Source organism: Myotis myotis, unplaced genomic scaffold, assembly GCF_014108235.1.
Source record: "Myotis myotis isolate mMyoMyo1 unplaced genomic scaffold, mMyoMyo1.p scaffold_m19_p_18, whole genome shotgun sequence".
Lineage (NCBI taxonomy): Eukaryota > Metazoa > Chordata > Mammalia > Chiroptera > Vespertilionidae > Myotis > Myotis myotis.
Window position 1 is genome coordinate 27,344,605 of NW_023416322.1, and position 19,591 is coordinate 27,364,195.

The following is a 19,591-nucleotide window of genomic DNA, read 5'->3' on the forward strand; positions in this document are numbered from 1 at the left end:
AGCAAGCTCTGTGGGACAAGGTGTCCACAAGGGCCCTCTCTTACCATCCCCAGCGTCTGCCATCAGGCTGCCCAGCCTCAGCTCCAGCCCCTTTCCTCATAGCTGTGTACAGGCCTAAATCTTTCAGCGAAACTTTCCTGTAATTGTCCTGTCATCGAAGCTGGACCCAGAAGCCAGCCAAGGGACCGCAGAAACACAGAGACAGGGGAGTGAGGTCATCTCGTCTGGCAGCCTGTCTCAGGGCAAGAACATGTGCTACAGCCCAGCCGAGTGCCAGGACTCACCAGAGCAGGAGGGAACCCACCCTCCCACGACCTTCCCATGGTCCCCGTTCCTCCAGGGAAGTCCTTGCTGAGGGCTCCCTTCGTTGCCTCCTGCTGCAGCTTTAGCTCCGCGGGAGGACTGAACCCAGAAGAAAGGCTCCTTTCCTCCAGTGGCTTCAGGGACCAGGAAGGGGAGGAGGGAGTCGCACCAGGTGGGGCGCTTTCTCCGGCTCTGTCACCTTTCTTTTCTTTTCCTTTTCTCCGCCCCTCATTCTCTCCCTTCCCTCCTCTCTCCTCAGTCGCCTGGCTGGACGCCAGCATTGTTCCTGCCCGGCTCCCGCTCACTCCTCCTTCCCTCCTTGTCCCCTCTCCCCAGCCAGCCCACCAGCAGGCCCAGGCCCTGGTGCACTAGCCCCAGGCAGGAGGGGGGGAGTGTGTGTATGTGGGGGGACCACTAGAGTCCCACCCTCCGCTTCCGCATCACTCTGCTCTTCTAGTCCCCGCTGATGGCCTCCACCCCAACATAGAAAGCTGGGAGCTTGGGTTACTCAGAGCCTCCGGTTATTTTTAATGCCACCAGCTCAGAAGATAAATTTACCTCCCCTTCCCCCCAGCTGTCCTGGGTACCCCGGCTCCCCTTCCCCCTCTCCCTACACAGATTCCCTTCTTCCCATCTCCTCAGACTTTCCTTGTCTCGAATCCTCCTCACATTCCCTCCTAGTGGGTCCCCCTGGACACTGGACTCCCAGCAGGAAAACAGCTTGACCCCCAAATCCCATAGATGAGGCGGAGGTGTCCTGGTGTCCTGGCTCCACCTAGTGCCTTCTTGAGACATCACATCCAACAAGGGGTTCCAGCAGGCGCTTCCCCTTCGATGGCCCAGGCTGGGGCAGACTGGTCTGCCTGCTTGGCCCCAGCCTGGGGCCTGGGTCCCACTGTTACTTGGGCAGGGAGGGGCTGGCGGTAGAGAACACACCACCTCTTCCTCTCCCTTATCCCACTCTCTTCTCTTTGATCCCACAACCCAAGCGAGTTCTTTCTGGAATTCATTCCCAGGCCTCTTGCTTTGGCCCAAAGAACCCTCTGGCAATAATTCAGGGCAGGAACTGCAGCTCTCCAGGGAGGACAGAAGAGGGACAGACCCTGGGGTCAAGATGTGTTGTTCATTCCTAAATTGTTGGAGTCCCCAGGATTGAAGAAGCCACCAAGGTCCACTAAGACACCTCCAAAAATGAATCAGCCTGGAGCAGGCAGCCGGCCTGGGCTCCAGTAACAGAGCCTTCCCTCCATCTGGTGGCAACCTGCTCAGGACAGAGACAAGCCTTGCAACCATCCCCTTTGGGTTGGCATCTGGGCCCCGTCCTTTCCACCCACCACCATGGTTCTGGTTCCTGGATCCATGTAAGAAAAGTCTGGGTCCTTTTACCCTAGAACTCTTCAGACACTTAAGATGCCCAACTCTATGTATTTATTTTCTAATACTTCACGCCCTTTACCAATAAAGAATTATATTACACCCAGTGGTGTGCCACTCCATCCCCCTTGCATTCCCTCCTCCTCCCCAGACAGAATCACTGTGCTCTCTTTGATTTTTATCATTCTTTTGCCTTTCGGCAATATGTTTACTACATATGCACGTGTCTCCAAAAAACACGTTGTTTTGCAGGGTTTTGAATGTTTGAGAAACGCATCTGCCGTGCATACTTCCCGCAGCTGCTTTCCTTCTCAACACTATGGCCTCGAGCCTCCTCTGATGTGCTTCCAGTTGTGCGGAATGAACACACTGCAGATTGTGAAAAGTCTAAAAACCGGCTAGTTCTTGGTCAGGGCACATGCCTGGGTTGCAGGCTCAGTCCCCAGGAGGGGGCGTGCAGGAGGCAGCCGATCAATGATTCTCTCCCATCATTGATGTTTCTCTCTCTCTCCCCATCCCTTCCCCTCTGACATCAATAAAAATATATTTTAAAAATTTTAAAAAAGAAAATCTGCTTAAACACACACACACACACACACACACGCACACGCACACACCCAAACAAACATTACAACAGTCAGGACTGAGGGCAGAACCCAGCGACACAGCCCAGAGCCCTCCTCAGCTTGCTCATAGATGTCTCTGGGGACAACTACTGAACTCTGTATCCACCCCTGTAGCGTCACATGGCCCATGTGTCCTGGGCCCAGAGACACAGGAAGTGCAGCCAAAGGCCTCACAAAAACCCCGTAATCCAGTGCAAGCCCCGGGGGAGGAGAGGAGGACACTGGCCTAGGAGTGCCTGGGGAGTGCCTGCTGGCCCCCATGCGGGGCCTCATTTTTCTCAGTTTTCCGCTTCAGATACCAGTGATCTTCTTAGAACCCGCTGAGCATTGATGAAGCTCTGTCAGGCTGTGTTTGCTAGAACCCACCTTCTCCTGCCTTAGGAAAAGCAACACCAGACTCTTCTCCAGCATTCTAGATCATCTCTGCTTCCCATGAGCCCCAAAACTCACCTAGGGTGGTTCATGGGAGGGCAGTTTGCTCCAGCTAAATGGCTTGGTAGAAAGACGTCCCCACACCTGGTCTTGTTTGATACTCAAGTAAAACTTATGGGGATGGGTGTTAACCTCCTTTACCAACAGGTAAACTGAGGATCACCTACAGAAGTTATGTGACTTTCCCCAGGTCAGTGGTCGGCAAACTCATTAGTCAACAGAGCCAAATAACAACAGCACAACGACTGAAATTTCTTTTGAGGGCCAAATTTTTTAAACTTAAACTATATAGCTAGGTACATTGTTATTAACTTAATTAGGGTACTCCTAAGGCTTAGGAAGAGCCACACTCAAGGGGCCGACCACGGCCCTAGGTCATTCAACTAGAAAGTTCAAAGGTCAGACCCAATGCTCTCTGTGTGAGACACAGTGCCAAATGTCTCCCCTCCGCATCAGAGGGAGTGGCCAGGAGAGACATTCACCTCCTTATGCCCCCCCACCTCTCCAGGGGACCTCCCTAAGGACTCCAGGGACCCCAAGTATTCAGCATCTCTCTCCCCATAGGGAGGAAGTGAAAGAGGAGGGGGAGACCCCAGTCAGCTCTCCTGGACACTATTTTTGGGGAGCTCCCAGCCCAAACCAAACAGCAGGATTTGTGAGGTAACGTGAGGAAGGAGAAGCCTCAGCCTCCCGTCTACACCAGCCCTCAGTCGCTCCCCGCACTCCACACCCATGGGCCCTCCCAGTCCTATGCCACATATTGGTAGTGAATTCCAAATCGCAGCCTGCCTGGGGCTGGGAGGGAACGGGTAGGAATGGCCTCCAGGTTTCTGGTTTGCTGTAACTTAGGAGACCCTCTTCATTGTCTGTGCTCCCTCGACTCTACAGACACCTTGGGAGCTAAGAGAGGCAATAACCTTACGTCCACTTCCATCACCAGACTATGAGCACCCATCACTGGTTGTTGTTGTTTTTAATATGTTTTTATTGATTTCAGAGAGGAAGGGAGATGGAGAGAGAGAAACATCAGTGATGAGAGAGAATCATTGATCAACTGCCTCCTGCACGCCCCACACTGGGGATTAAGCCCGCAACCCGGGCATGTGCCCTGACCAAGAATTGAACTATGACCCTCTGGTTCATAGATCAATGCTCAACCATTGAGCCAAGCCGGCCGGGCTTACTATACTTTCCTTGTTATTGATAGTATTACAGAGGAGCACCCATCACTGTTGCTCTCACATCACCCAGCTCCTCCAGGGCTGGGACTGAATGTGACACATAGTAGGTGCTGATTAACACGTGTAGATCTAAATTGGATTTACATGAGCAGAAATTCCTTCCCTAAGATCCCCCCGTTTCATTATCCCTGACTCTCCTCCTTGGCCCTGCTGCTCCTTTACTCTGCATATCCCAAGTCCTACAGTCTCCCCTACCCAGGAGGAGGACCCCTCCTCAGAGGGCCTTCCCAACTACTCCCACCCTCGGTGAGCTCTCTGCAGAACCATCAGAGGGATGTTTGAAGGATTAAATCAGACAATGTAAGTAAAGTTGTCAGAGCACGCTTTGGCACATCACAAAGGCTCAATAAATCTGGGCTGGTTGCGATCAAGGGAAGAGCCGCTGCTTCTTTCTGCCTCCTCTTCTTGGCCAGGCCTGTAGGCCACCAGGGGGCGTCCTCTGCCCAAAAGTCCCTGCCACCTAGGCCAGGACGTGGCGCCCTTCCCTGAGACTAGGGGGGGCCTCGGACTAAGCGGGGTGGGTGCGTGAACCTCGGGTTTTGTGAAAGAGCAGGAGGAAGCATGGAGGTGAGTAATGGGGAAAGTACCCTTGCATCTGACCTTTCCATTCTCGGATGGACACAGAGGCGATAGGGTGTGTGTCCATTTCACTCTCCCAATACAACGCATCCGTTCTTTTCCCCCAGGCAGTGTCTCTCTTACTTCTCTTTGCAATTCTGCCTTCTTCTAGTATTTTGGGGTGGGGTGGGGTGGGGTGGGGCATTTGCAATTACCAAAAAAAAAAGAAAAAAAGAAAAAAAACAACCATGGGCTTTCCATCATTGCTCCCACTTTATGGACGAAGAAACGGAGTCTTAGAGGAGCTCAGGAAGTGACACCTTTCTCGGGTGTGCTGAGTAACTGAGGCTGGAATCCTCTTCGGGCCCCGAATGCCCTGGCACCCCCCGGACGGCTAGTTCTGTGCATAATCGACTTTCATCAGGGTTATGACCCTTCCCCTCTGCCTCCTCCCTCAGAAAGCCACACCCTGGGATCAGATTCTCCAGGCATGGCTTTTCCTTAAAAAAAAAGTTCCACTTTGCATCTGGCACACCAGGCCGCAGGGACAGACAGGGGATGCCGCGGCTCCTCCCAGCTGAAGGGGTTAAGGCCCAGGCCCCGCCCCGCCCCGCCCCGGCCGGACCGGCGGGAGTATGAATAGCCTCGCTCCCACTCCCGACTCCCCGTCGCTCCAGCCGCTCCTCGCCCCGTCCTGTCATTGTCCCCGTCGGCCTCCTTTTCCCTTTCATCCTAAAAGCTGTGCGAGCCGCTGGCTTCTCCCGGTGCCCAGCGCCTCTCCCTCTTTGGCGGGTCAGACGTGCAGGATGGAGGGCTGCCTGGGGGTGGAATCTTTTCAGATGTGGGAGCTCAACCGTCGCCTGGAGGCCTACCTGGCCCGGGTCAAGGCGCTGGAGGAACAGTATGAGCTGCTGAGCGCGGAGCTCGTCGGTCTCCGGGCACAGTCCGGGGACGCTTCCTGGCGGGCCCGCGCCGCCGACGAGCTGGCCGCCCTGCGGGCCCTCGTGGACCAGCGCTGGCGGGAGAAGCACGCGGCCGAGGTGGCGCGCGACAGCCTGGAGGAGGAGGCGGAGAGCGTGGCGGGCCGGTGCCGGCAGCAGCGGCTGGCCCGCGAGCGCGCGGCGGACGAGGTGGCCCGCAGCCGGCGCGCGGTGGAGGCGGAGAAGGGCGCCCAGGCCTGGCTGAGCCGCCGGGCGGCCGAGCTGGAGCGCGAGCTGGAGGCCCTGCGCGCGGCGCACGAGGAGGAGCGCGCGGGCCTGACGGCGCCGGCCGCTGGGCCCCCGTGCCGCCCCGGTCCCCCGCGCGCGCCCCCGGCGCCCGGCCCCGAAGTGGAGGAGCTCGCGCGCCTGCTGGGCGAGGCGTGGCGCGGGGCCGTGCGCGGCTACCAGGAGCGCGTGGAGCGCATGGAGACGGCGCTGGGCGAGGCCCGCCAGAGGCTGGGTCATGCGGTGCAGGGCGCCCGCCAGGGGCACCTAGAGCTGCAGCAGCTGCAGGCCGAGCGCGGCGGCCTCCAAGAGCGCAGGGCAGCCCTGGAGCAGAGGTTGGAGGGCCGCTGGCAGGAGCAGCTGAGGGCCACGGAGAAGTTCCAGGTGAGGAGGTGGGGGACCTGGGGCGAAACAAGACTCCGAAAAGTCCCTACGGGGCTCAGAGACCTTCTGGGGAAGGGAGTGGGAAGTGGGGGTGGAAGGGGGGTGGTTGCCCATTCAGGGACCACTTCTTAGAAAACTCATAGCTGGTGCCAGAGGCCCTAGACTTTCACAGCTCCCTCTAGAATAGGGTGGAAATGGTTGGGGTCGGAGCCTCTCAAATCAGACCGCCTGGAAGGGCAGACAGGCCCAAGACGGGTGTAAGCACCTTCCCACTCTGATGGCCTCTGGGCCCCTCCCTAGACTCCGTTGTCACTGGCAAGATGCCCAGGACTTTCCTTCTCAGTGCTGCCGAACCTCATGGTCCTGCTACTCAGAATCTTCAAAGTTCCTAACCACCCTCGTCCCCCTGACAGGTGGGGGTGAGGGGCCCTGCATGAGGGACCAACTGCCCTTGTCCCACGTCATGGCTTCTTAACTCCCTCAGCACATTCCAGAAGCCTGGGACAGCTGCTCCCCCTCACACCGCACAGATGTGACCAGCAACTGAGAAAACAGCTCCCTTCCTGGGCGGACAGAGGTCTCACCATGGCCACCTCCCCAACCCTCCTCTCAGAGGAGACAGATTCCAGAACATGTGGGAAGTGGAGGGGGTGGGTGTGAGGAGCAAAAGACAGTGATTGGGACTAAGGCAGTTTTGGCTTCCAGTGCTGCGGGCTCCAGGCTTCTTGATTAATCGTTTTTCCTTCTGCTGCTTCTACTCCCCCTGCCCTCTCCTCTGCTCTGTAACCATCTCCTCCCCTCCCTCATGTCCCCCTTCCTGTGGCAGTTGAATTCTGAGCAGCATGTGCAATCATTTAGTCAGCATCCTCAGAGAAGGAGCCCCATGGGAGGAGAGAGAGAGAGAGAGAGAGAGAGAGAGAGAGAGAGAGAGAGAGAGAGAGAGAGAACATGCCCGAGAGGGGCCCTTGTGCTCCTCTTGGGGTCTCCAGAGGGGTTCTCTGGGCAGGGAGTGGGATAGGGAGGCAGGAATCTGCTCAACAGAGAAGCCAGGAGCAGAAGGTGCTGTTGCAGCAGCCAGGGGGATGCAGGTTCATCAGCAGGCAGGACCCCACCCTTTACTGACTGCCTCCGGCTTGCTCTGCAGCTGGCCATGGAGGCCCTGGAGCAGGAGAAAAAGGACCTACAGAGTCAGATTGCCCATGTCCTGGAAGGTCGGCAGCAGCTGGCACGCCTCAAGATGTCCCTCAGCCTGGAGGTTGCCACATACAGGTACAGGTTGACCCCGACCCACCCAGATGAGGCAGAAGGGCCTCAGCTGAAGGGGTCCAGAGCCACCAGGTTCTGTGACTCTAGGCCAGGGATGGCGAACCTGTGACATGCGTGTCAGAGGTGACATGCAAACTCATTTTTTTGGTTGATTTTTCTTTGTTAAGTGGCATGTAAATATATAAAATAAATATAAAAAATATAAGCCTTTGTTTTACTATGGTTGCAAATATCAAAAAATTTCTATATGTGACACGGCACCAGAGTTAAGTTAGGGTTTTTCAAAATGCTGACACGCCGAGCTCAAAAGGTTCGCCATCACTGGTCTAGGCTGATCCCTTTCACACCAGTATATTTCCCACCTGAGCCCACTTAATCCCCGATGGGTTCAGGACCAGAGAAGTATCCTGTGCCCAAGAAATCCCCCAAGGAGAGGTGATATTGCTGAATAGGAGAGAGGGCTGGCCACCTGTGGGGCATCTGCATCCGGACTCTTACCCCAGGGGGCTGAAAAGCCCTGTCTGAGTGTGTATTCTCACGCAAGGAGGTAAGTTCCTTGGGCAACCTCAGAAAGGAGGAACTGCAGGTATGGGTAGGTGGCACTGGTTTGCACTGGCGAGGCTCCTTGTCTGGAAGATGGAAGATGGGCTGGGTGACCTCCAAGGCCCCTTCCATCCTGAATGTCATGGGCCTGACTACTCTCAAATCCTAGTCCCTTGGCCCTACCCAGCCCTTCTGCTAGCCACATTTCCTGGCCCAGGAAAGGCTGAGACTGAGGAGGTGCTGCTGCTCTGGCTGTGTGGCTTTGGGTAAACTCACAGCCTCTTCCGGGAAACTGACCTGGTTGGCTGAGGGTTCAGTGACAGAGCCTGAGGAAGGGGCTTTGCTACCATGAAGGGCTTCGTATACCAAGCCCACTGTGAGGACTGGGGTTAGACAAGCTATGAAGACAGTGCCCCCAGAGTCCACAGACAAACAAAGGCAGGGGTCCTAGGACAGGTTCTGGAGGGGAGGGGAAGCAGGGCCCAGAAAGGAAGCAGGGCTCAGTGAGGAGCCAGGGATGAGGAAGGGAGCCATGGAGTGAGCTCAGAGGGCAGGATGCTGCCTGGGGAAGGATGGAGGTGAGACTGCAGACAATACTAACCAGCCTCAGAGATCATGAGGAAGAGCTGAGAGTTGATGTTCAGCATAACCTGTTGAATTGATTGTTTCCCCCTCCTCCTATGGGTCTCTCCTCCCCAGTCCCCATGGGGTATTGAGGCAAAGGCATGAACACAAAGACCTCTGTTGCCCTAAAAGGCTTGGGACCCAGAGCACTTAGAGATCCCAAGATGAGGGCCTTAACCCCAATCAAATCACTGAGGGAAAGGGTCTGGGGAAGGCTTAACCTCGGGGTTTTTGAGGCCTGAAAAGGATTTAGATGAATTCTTTTATTTCTTTCTGTGACTAGCTCCTGGGGCCCTGGGGGAGGAGGAGGGAGCCTATCCCATGGGAACAGCCTGAGAATTCCCACTTCCCCTGGGAAGCCCCTCCTTAGACCCTCCAGATGGTGGTGTGGACAATGGCATCAATTAGCATGAGAATGGGCACCACACACAGAGGATGAGGTCATTAGCCTGGGGTGGGGAGGGGGAGCCTAGTCTAAGCTATATGTGGGAGTGTGTACATTGTGTCTGCTGTGTGGGAATCTGCTTGTGTGTCTGTGAGCTCATCTGTGTGTCCCAAATATGTGTGTGATGCTCTGTGACCAGGTGGGTGATATCTGGATATGTGATTTCATGTACACAGCCAAGTATATCCCCACCTGTGGCTTTCATGTGATAGTGGTAAAAATGAAAAGGAAGTCTGCAGTATTAGGGTTTTGGTTTTTATTTTCGTGTTTTTTTTCTGGCTGGTTTGCCTACGGCCCTGTGGACAGAGGGCTGACCCAGTTTTCCCTCCCTCATTCCCCAGGACCCTCCTAGAAGCTGAGAACTCCCGACTGCAGATACCTGGCGGTGTGTCCAAGACTTCCTTCAGCTTCCAGGGTAAGAGTTGGGGCCAGGTTCCCCCTCCTCAAAACTCTGCCCTTTTTTGCTTTTCATACCCCAGAGCAATTCCTTTCTTGAGAGGCACCAGTCTAAGTCTTGACTCCTTGGCTCCCAACAACCCATACAGTAGGAGGCAAGGAGAGGGCCCATGGGCACTCTTGCCAGAAATGGTAACTGCTCTGTGGCCCCATCCCCCTGCCAGTACATACTGACACCGTTTCTTTTCCTCCATCTTTCCAGACCCCAAGCTGGAACTTCATTTTCCTGGTACTCCAGAGGGCCAGCGTCTGGGACCTTTGCTCTCTGTCCTCAGCCCTACTCCCCTCTCCTTGCCCTTACCTGATACTCTTCAGACACCTGTTCCAGCCTTTCTGAAGAGCCAGGAATCCCTCCAGGCTCGTACCCCCACCTTGGCCAGCACCCCTATCCCACCCACAGCTCAGGCTCCCTGCCCTGCAACAGATGGAGAGATCAGAGCCCAGGATGCCCCTCTCTCTGTGCTCCAGCCAGAGGTTGGGCAGCAACAGTTTCCACAGGCCATGGGGGCTGAAGCCAATGTAGCCATCCCTGCCAGCATCCTGCCAGGACCAGAGGAGCCTGGGGGCAAGCAGCTAAAGGCCAGTCCAGGCCAGTCCCCTGAGGATCATGCCTCCTTGGCCCCACCCCTCAGCCCTGACCACCCCAGTTTAGAGGCCAAAGATGGAGAACCCAGTGAGACCAGAGTGTCCAGCAGGTTTCAGAAGGATGGTGAAGGGGAACTGTGGGAACTGGCAGAGAAGGAAATAGCCATAGAGGTCAAAGTGGTAAGCAGCCTGCAGCAGCAAACACAGCAAGAAGAGGGGGATCTGGACAGGAAGGAAATCCAGGACTCCCAGGGTCCTTTGGAAAAGGAAACTCTGAAGTCTCTGGAAGAGGAGGGTCAAGAACCACAGAGTTCGGAGACACTGAGACCTCTAGGGAAGGAGAATCAAGAGCTATTGAAGTCTTTAGAGGAAAAGGACATGGAGGTAGCGAGAACTCCAGACAAAGAGACTCTAGAACTACTTAAGCCTGTAGAAAAAGAGGACCCGCAGACATTGCAATCTCTAGAAAAAGGGAACCAAGAACTAATGAGATCTCTTGAAGATAATCTAGAGACATTTTTATATCCAGGGAAGGAAAATCAAGAATTAGTGAAGTCTCTAGAAGGGGAGAACTTTGAGTCCTTGAGAGCTCTAGAAAAACAGAATCAAGAACCACCAAGGTCTCTAGAAGAAGAGGACCAGAAAACACTGAGAACTCTAGAAAAAGAAAATCCTGAGTCTCTGAGTTTTCTAGAAGAAAATCAAGAGTCCTTGAGATCTCTAGAAAAAGAGAACCAGGAACCACTGAGGTCTCTAGAAGAAGAGGACCAAGAGACAACGAGACCTCTAGAAAAAGAGACTCAACAGCCACTGGAGTCTCTAGGAGAAGAAGACCAAATGACATTGAGACCTCTGGAAAAGGTGAAACCAGAGCCACTGAAATCTCTTGGAAAAGGCCAGGGGATATTTAGACCTTTTGAAGAAGAGAATCAAGAGTTATTAAGGTCCCTAAAAGAAGAGAGTATAGAGGCAGTAAGATGTTCAGAAACAGAGACTCTAAAACCGCTAAAGTCTGCAGGAGAAAATCTAGAAATATTAAAGTCTACAGAAATTCAAGGGCCATTGTGGTCTCTGGAAGAAATGAATCAGGAGACAATGAAACCTCTAGAAAAGGAAATTCAAGAATCGCTAGGGTCTGTGGAAGAGAACCAAGCGTCATTGAAGTCCCTAGAAAAGGAGAATCAAGAATCATTGAGATCTCTGGAAGAATGGAACCTAGAAAATTTGAGATCTCTGGAAGAGGTAGACAAGGAAAGTCAAGAGTATCTGGAAGAGGAAGAGAACTTGGAGAAGGGAGAGAATCCAGTGTCACTGAGGTCTCTGGAAGAGGAGGGGCAGGAGCTGCTGCTGTCTGCAAATCAGCAGAGGTGGGAAGATGTGGTGGTGGGGGGCCAGGAACTGGATCAGGAAACGCCCTCTGGGAGGGCTGGCGTGGACGATGAGGATGAGGCAGAGCTGGACCCGAGGGAATGTGATGGCTTCTCTGGAAAGGAGGGATCTGCAGAGGAGGGAGAAGTGCAGTTGACTGCCATGGGAGGAGCCTGGAGCACAGGTGAGGGGCACCCAGGGAGCCCTGAGCCCAAAGAGCAGAGGGCTCCAGCTGAGGGCGCCAGTGGGGAGGGAGTTGGGGGCCTTCAGAAACCTGAAGAGCCAGAGAACGTGGAGGCCCGAGGCCTCCATGCTCCCTGGGGAATGTCAGAGGTGATAGAGCCAGTATTGGAAAATGAGGATAAGGCCCCAGGGGGTGGCCGAGCTTCCCCAGAGGTCACCTTGGGGTTGGAGGCAGCCGTGGGTGAGTCTGCTGCAGGAGCTGAGCAGGGACTGGAGCAGAAGATGGTAGGGTTGGAGGACCCAGGCCACCTGGCCAGAGAGGAGGTGATAGAGCTGCTCCTGGGGGAAGAAAGTTTGGAGGCAAAGAGTGTGCAGGACTTGGAAGGGCCTGAAAAGGACCTAGAGGAGGCAGCTGCTCTGGAGCCAGAGCTTTCCATACTGCCCAGGAAGAGCAAAGACACTCTGGAGTCTCCTGGGGCTGGGGAGGAGTTGGAGCCTGAGGTCCCCTCGGGAGAAGACGAGGTGCTCCCTGCTGAGACCTTGTGCCATGATGCAAGTGATACCCCTCAACCCAGGCTCCTGGGGTCAGAGGAAGCTGAGGAGGATGCAGAACCAGGGCTAGGGTCCTCCAGCCCCAGGCCCACCGAGCCCTTGTCGCTCAACCCAATCCCTGAAGCTGCCCCTGGGCCCCAGCCCCTAGCAGAGGGGAACCAGGAGGCTAGCTGGGGGCTGGAGGGCAGGGCTGAGGCCCTGGAAAAGGTGGAGGTTGAGAAGGAGGAGTTGGGTCCTGGGGGACTCCCCGAGGGCCTCCAAGATGAGGAGGAAGAGAGCAGAGATGAGAGCGAGGCTGATGAGCTGGGGGAGACCCTTCCTGACTCCACGCCCCTGGCCCTGTATCTTGGCTCCCCTGCCTCTTCCGAGTGGGACGTAGCTGCAGAGAAGAGGCCCTCCCCTCAAGGGGAGGCCAGAAAGGAGGGATGTGATTTTGCTGTCCTGACCCCTGAGGGCCATGGGGCCCACCAGGAGGAAGAGGAGGAGGAGGAGGAGGAGGAAGGGGAGGGGGAGGGGAAGGGGGAGGGGGAGGAAGGGGAGGAAGCGGAGAAGGAGGAAGGGGGAGAGGAGAGGGAGGAGGAAGGGGGAGATGAGGAATGTGGCCAGGACTCTGACCTGTCAGAGGAATTTGAGGACAATGTGGGGACTGAGGCTTCTGTCCTTCATGGGGACCCTGGGGAATTGATGGAGCCTCTGGGCCAGGTGTCCCAGGTGCTACTGGAGCCTGCAACCTGGGGTCAGGATGGGGAGTCTGATGGGTTCGCAGATGAGGAAGAGAGTGGGGAGGAGGGAGAGGAGGAGGAAGAAGAGGAGCAGAAGGAGCCAGGGCGTGGGCAGTGGGGGCGGGGGCCCTCTGTTGATAGCCTTCCTGCCATGAGCGGCCCTCAGAGGGGGAACCTCTTGGGGTCTGAGACTGTGGATGTCAGCATCCCCTGGGATGATGGCTTGAGGGGTGCAGCCGCTGATCCGCCTATGACTGCCCAGGAGACCGAGTCCCAAGACAGCACGGAGCCCTCTGGCTCAGAGGATGAGTCTGACGATGCCCCCTTGGAGAGGGAGGACTACGTTCCAGGCCCTCTGGGCACCCTCGGAACAGAGGATGCCCCTGGTGTCAATGGCCAGGGCCCCAGCTTGAAGGATGAGTTGGAGCATGTGAATGGGGGTTTGGTGAATGGGGTACAGCAGTCTGAAGGAGCAGGGCAGGGAAAACTGGGGGCCCTTGAGGGGGACCAAGGGAACCCTTTGGAGGAGGAGGAGGGGAGTGCCCTGAAGACCCCTTGGGCAGGGGCTTCCCTTCATCTGGACCCAGGCCAGTTCCTAACGTTCACTCAGAGGGAAGGAGATGGGGACTCATTGTCTCCTGATGACTCGGGGGAGGATTAGAGACAGTGCTGTTCCTGTGCTTAGGACCTGAGTGTGGACAAGTCCCCAAGCCCCTCCCTGCTCAGGGCCAGCGCCTTAACTTACGATCTCCCGACCTGTGGTTTCTGCCCAAGAGGCCTGGCTGGCCAAGGTGAAATGGGGTGTGGGAAGGGCACCTACCTGTCCCGAAAATGGAGGCTCCAGGAATAAAAACCAGCCCCTCAGACCCTGCAGAGTGGGCATCATTCCTGCACTGTCCCATGAGGTTTAAGCCAACTGAATCCCTGTAGGACTAGGCCCTTTTCCTTGCACCCCCTTTCCTTCCCATCCTTTTGGCTGGAAAAGGCCTGGGGCCTGGTGGCTCTGCCAAGAAGAAGGTGGCTGTGGTGATCTTTGTGTGGGGGGGTTCACCAGCCCTGTCCCTCCTCACTGTACCCTCATGGGATGTCTGGTCAGTAAGGGGGTGCTCCTATGTCTTGACCCCCCCATATTCCTGCCCTGTGTGACCCTCTCTCGCTCCTCCCTGCTTGAATAAAGTAATGCTTCCACCTACCAAGCCTGGACTCTTTCTTCCCCAATTCAGGGAGTCGTCAGGGCCAGCACAGGAGCTGGGGAGACCAGGACGCATCGGGAGATGCTGGTGTTGGGACGGGGTTCTTCCTGAGGAGAGGAGGCCCTGGAGGCCTCATGGGGCGGCAGTGCAGACAGACGAAGGCTGCAGGCAGCAGTGCTAGGGCCCTGGGGAGGGCTGGGGGTCCCAATCCAGGTGATCTCAGTGCCTGAGCATGCAGGCTGTCATCATCCTGCCACGGGGCTGATTACAGGGAATAGGACTTGTGCCACCCCCGCTCTTGCCTGTCCCCCCCCTCCGGCCCCTCAGTGCCGCCAGCATAATAAGCCCCTTTGCCCCCAAATCCAAACAGCTGTCTGGCCTGTGATGTCTGCATGGACTGGCTGGGTCAGAGGGGGGTGAGGGACGGGGAGGCCTGTTCGGCTTTAGTTGGGCTTTATTGTCTGAATCTCAGACTCAGCCACACAAGAGGGGCGTTGGGCTGGGTGACTTGGGGGGACCTCCCAGTACAGGAAAAGCAGGAGAAAGGCTAGGGGAAGCCGGAGGGATGCAGCTTTGACCTTTAGTAGTTCTTTTCTCACATGCTGAAGCAGGAAACAGGCAAGCCCGAAGTGTGGAAGTGAGGAGGGGGAGATACTGAAGTGGCAGGGCTGACACAGAGCTAGGGGCTGTGTTGATGACTGGGGTAGACGAAGGGTGAGGGGCACAGCCATAGCTTCTCTCCACCCCACCCCTTTCCAGGGTCCCTGTGCAGGGCAGGGAGGGACCAGAGGTTCCTGGATGAGGTGGGGCCTGAGGCCTTGAAATCAGGATATGCAAATAGAAGCCCTCCCCAGCTCAGCTCAGTGGGGAAGGAAGATCTGGCGACACCTCTAAATAAATACACTTGGTGGGGGTGGGATAGGGGCTGCCAAACAAATGCTCCATATTTGGAGACAATCTCAAGTTTGGGAACAGGCCGAGGGCCTGGGAAAGATGACAGGATGAAGGCTCAGCCAATCTGGCCCCCACGCATGTCCTCTGGCCAAGGAGGGGTGGGCAGGAGGCCCCCTGATAGAATCCCACTGTCTGTCTCTCTGCCCATGTTTTCTCCTTCTCCATCTGGGAGTCTCTGTCTTGGGCACTGACGCCCCCATTTCACCGTCCACCCTGCCCTTGGGGTCCAAGAGTCTGTCTCCCCTTCTGGCAGCCCAAGCCTACACTCTCCTTCCTGTACTCACCACTAACAAGGCCTGTGTGACCCTGCCAGGCGGCCAGGCCGGAGGCCAGCACATGGGCATCCAGGCGAGTAAGACCCACTCCCTGACCCTCTGATGTGACACAGGAGCCCTGTTCGTGGTCTCCCCAGGCCCTGGGGCACCCCCGCCTGGGCAAGGGACCAAGGACAGAGGCCAAGCCAAGAGCAGTCCTTCCCTGTGCCTGGGTGAACATCCTGTCCCACACACCAGGGTCCCTGGTCCCCCACAGAGTTACCCAAACCAGCTGATTCTTCTTTTTTTTTTTTAAATGTATTTTGTTGATTTTTTACAGAGAGGAAGGGAGAGGGATAGAGAGTTAGAGACATCAATGAGAGAGAAACATCGATCAGCTGCCTCCTGCACACCCCCTATTGGGGATCGAGCCCGCAACCAAGGTACATGCCCTTGACCGGAATCGAACCTGGGACCCTTCAGTCCGCAGGCCGACGCTCTATCCACTGAGCCAAACTGGTTAGGGCTTTTTTTTTTTTAAATATATTTTTATTGATTTCAGAGAGGAAGGGAGAGGGAGAGAGAGAAAGAACATAGACGTGAAAGTGAAACATTGATCCCCCTACCGGGGATCGAGCCCACAACCTGGGCATGTGCAACTGGACAGTGCCCAACTCATTGAACCACACTGGCCAGAGCCAGGTTTGCATTTTAAATAAGACCTTCTGACGACTGAGCATGGCCTGGAATGGGCAGGCGTGCTTCGGGGAGGCTCCTGCAATAGTCCGGGAAGGGGAGATGGTGGCAGGGGGATGGAAAGGAGGCACAGAAGGGCAGCAGTTTCTGGACTTGTGACCCGCTGTGGGAGGTACGGGGACATGGCAGTGGAGGCTCTCAGGGTGTTAGCCTGGGCGGCTGGGAGACAGTGGTCCCATCTCTGAGCTGAAGAACCCAGCAGGAAATTGTGAGCACCAAGAGAGGCTGCTCTGGGGGAGGGTGGCATGTGAGGCTCAGGAGAGAGGACCCAGCTGGAGACAAGCATGGGAGGGTTGTTGGCTTCAGATCATCCAGACAGAGCCCCCAGGGAACTCCCGGCTGTCCGAGAGGAGACCCTTGGGCAGGGGCAGGAGGAGAGACCAGAGAATAGGAGGACCAGGGGACTATGGCACCTGGGGAGACCCTGTCTTTGTCCAGCCCAGTGCCTGGGGGCCCGGGGGTGCTCAGTGACTTTGGGTTGCATAAATGAACTGATGAAAGAATGAGTGGCTGATGAACTCTGACAACAGGAAGCCCTTTGGAGGGTGGGGTCCCCTCCAAGGAGGGAATGAAGAGGCTGCACCCTCCCCCCACCAGCAGGACAAGTGGGAGGTTATTCTGGGCCTCCTCTGGGTAAACATAGCCTCTGAGTGGGGTGGGGGCGGGATGGGGGCAGGGTGGGCCCCCCCAGGTGGCTTCCTCATTTGTTTGGGGCACTTCCTTATAAGGCTGTGCAGGCTGAGGGCCATGGAGGGTGAGGTCAGGGCTGAGCTCTCCATTCAGCCCAGCCCGATGCTGTCCCTGTTGTCCCTGTGGCTGCCAGAGTCTCAGAGGAAATCAAAGGCTGAGACTTTGGGCTCCAGCCAAGGAGCTCAGAGTGGGGCCTCTTAAAGGGCCCCTGAGCCTTCATGTCTGCTGTGGGAGCCCAGTTCAGGGCGGGGGAGAGGGTGTCCTTCCAGGGTCCTCTGGGAAGGTAGTGCTGGGGACCCTGGTTTTCCCATCTGTATGATGGGCTCACCCTCTGAAGCTATGGGCAGCTCTGACACCCTGTGGTCCCACCTTTGTCCCTTCTGCTGCAGGGTCTGCCCCTCTTGCTCTGATCTCCTGAGAGCGGACTCATTCGTTGCTTCCAAAGGCCCTGGTTCCTCCGCTCCCCCTTCCCAGCCCCTCTTTGGGGAACCAGCTGCTGCCACTTGACCCTGTGGTGTCACAGCTGCTGCCAGCAATGCCATCCTTGCTAGGCAGGGAAGGAGGAATGTGATTTAATTTCAGCTGGAATGTGCCCTCTGAGGCTGCCCAGAGAGAGGGGAGGGGGTGTAGACCAAGCCACCCACGCCCAGGAAACCCACGAGGGCTCTGGGCTGGGGAGGGGCTCCTGTGCCCTGTGCCATGGGAGGGGCCCTGCAGCAGGATGGGTCTTGGTAGCAGTGGGAAAAGAAAAGGCTTCTGGTGACTGTCCCTGAGTCCACAGGCCCCCTCAGAAAGGTAGGGGGAGAGTCTCCTCACCCCATGGGGAAGGGACGACTGGCTGGGGCAAGAAGAGAGACAGAAGGCCTCGGGTGAGGGCCCACAGGCTGCAGTGGAGAGCAGAGGAGCATTCTGAGATCCCACATGATTTCGTTCAGCCTGGGGGCCCCATTCCCTCTCCCCTCTTTCTTTCTTTTTTTAAAATATTTTTTTATTGATTTCAGAGAGGAAGGGAGAGGGAGAGAGAAACATCAATGATGAGAGAGAATCACTGATTGGCTGCACACCCCACACTGGGGATCAAGCCCGCAATCCGGGCATGTGCCCTGACGGGGAATCGAACTGTGACCTCCTGGTTCATAGGTCGACCCTCAACCACTGAGCCACACACACTGGCCCCTCTCTCCTCTTTCTAACCCAGCACCCCAACACCAGGTCGAGCTTGCCTCTTTGCCAACATTTCAGGAGCAGTGGACTCTGCCTCCTGCTCCCCACTTCCTCCCCAAGCCCATTATTCCAGGCTCTCCAATGTGGGTGTCTCTCCTATCACCTCACACCTGTTCTGGATGCTATAGCACCAATCCCTCTTGCCCCCAAAGGGGTGGACTTCAGGCCCCAGAGTCCCAGTCCTACAGCCCTCTTCCCCTAAGTCTCCTCTCCCAGCTTCAAAGTCCCCTCCCTTCAGCCCCATTCACCCTCCCCACCCCCATGACTCAGCTGTGCCTCCAGAAATAAACGGAGGCAGGAGCCAGGGGGCCACTGTCGAGGAACCACCACGTCCCAGCAGCTGTGGGCTCAGCTGCTGCTAAGCCGGAGCCACAGGGTCCCCGGAAGGGTGGCTGGGAGACTTCAGCGGTCAGGTGATGCCCAGCTGGCTTGGCCCTCTCCTGGGACCTCATCCTCCCTGCTAAGGAGAACGCTCCTCCCTGGAGCCTCACTCTCCTTCCCTATCCCCTCGCCTCTGTCTTCCATCGACTTTCCTCCCTCCTCTCTGGCCTCTCCCAACTCCTGAAGCACTTGGTGTCTCCTGGATCTCTTCCTTCTCTGCTCATCTCATTTGTCAGGAAGTTGTATGTCAGAGCTTCAACACACCTTGATGGGGAAACTGAGGCACCAAGAGACATCCCTTGTCAGTGTTCCTAAGAGTCCCTAGATGCCAGTTGGAGTCCACAGAACATGGGCCAAGTGGCTGTGGGTCGCTGCCCTTAGGTGGTCCGGTCCAAAGTGGTCAGTAGCCTTCCCTCGTTAACAAGCTGCCTAGAGACTAAGGAAGGACCCCCAGGAAGTAAACTCAGGGCCACCGAGCCACCCACAGGCGACGAAGCAGAGTCGAGTCTCTCACAGGGGATTTTCTCACACCCTCTTCCTTCTCCCCCTTTTTTCCTCTGCTCCTTCCCAAGCCCTTCCTCTTGCTCTGCCCTGAATCTTCTAGTTCTTCCTTCCCAGGAGGGAGGAGATTGCTGGAGAAGCAAGGTGGCAGTTAGATCTCAGGGAGGACCTCCAGTCGGGGGAATAGGAGGGGGATCTGACTGCAGCCCCCATGGAAATCCCTCCCCCTCAGGGGTCTGACAGGCGAGCATTCTTTGAAGTCTTTGGGAGCTGCTGTGTCACAGTAGGCAGGCAGGCAGGACAATGGGGCCCTTTTCCTCCCTGCACAGGGGCAGGCCCACCAACGGCCTCAGGGCTGGGACAAAGGCCCCAGTGAGGTCAGGGCAGTGTGTAGGGTGGGGAGGTGGGAAGGAATAAGGTGAGGGGGTGGGTGGGTCAGAGCAGCCTGGGGGGAAGCTGGGGACCTGGCGGTTGAGGACCTTGGCAGGCCCATGTCACCGGGCTCTCGGGCTCCTCTGCAAGGCCCAAGCCCTGACTTCCACCCAGGCTGGACCTGCCCCTCCATTTATTCCAATACACCCTCTGACCCCCCTCTTGTCCTTCATCCCCAGGGGGCTCTGGGGGGGACCTCACTTTAGACACGTATGAAAGGCTGAGGGGCGAACCGCATATCCAGGGGCTTGCAGGTCTGTGCTGTGTCCTGGAGGCAGAGGCTCCCAAAGAGAGGCTGACACTCCATGAGGGATCAGTTCCCTCTGCCCAGCCCAACAG

At 56.5% G+C, this 19,591-nt stretch overlaps 1 protein-coding gene across 1 annotated transcript; it reads left to right on the plus strand.

Moving 5' to 3' along the window:
- Positions 1-5,204: 5,204 nt before the first annotated feature.
- Positions 5,205-14,055, plus strand: NES (nestin). Its single transcript, XM_036342646.1, has 5 exons — positions 5,205-6,123; positions 7,268-7,392; positions 9,343-9,416; positions 9,660-12,688; positions 12,740-14,055. Exons 1-5 carry the CDS (start codon positions 5,341-5,343, stop codon positions 13,526-13,528), a joined length of 4,800 nt encoding a protein of 1,599 aa, XP_036198539.1. The 5' UTR covers positions 5,205-5,340; the 3' UTR covers positions 13,529-14,055.
- The last annotated feature ends 5,536 nt before the right edge of the window (positions 14,056-19,591 follow it).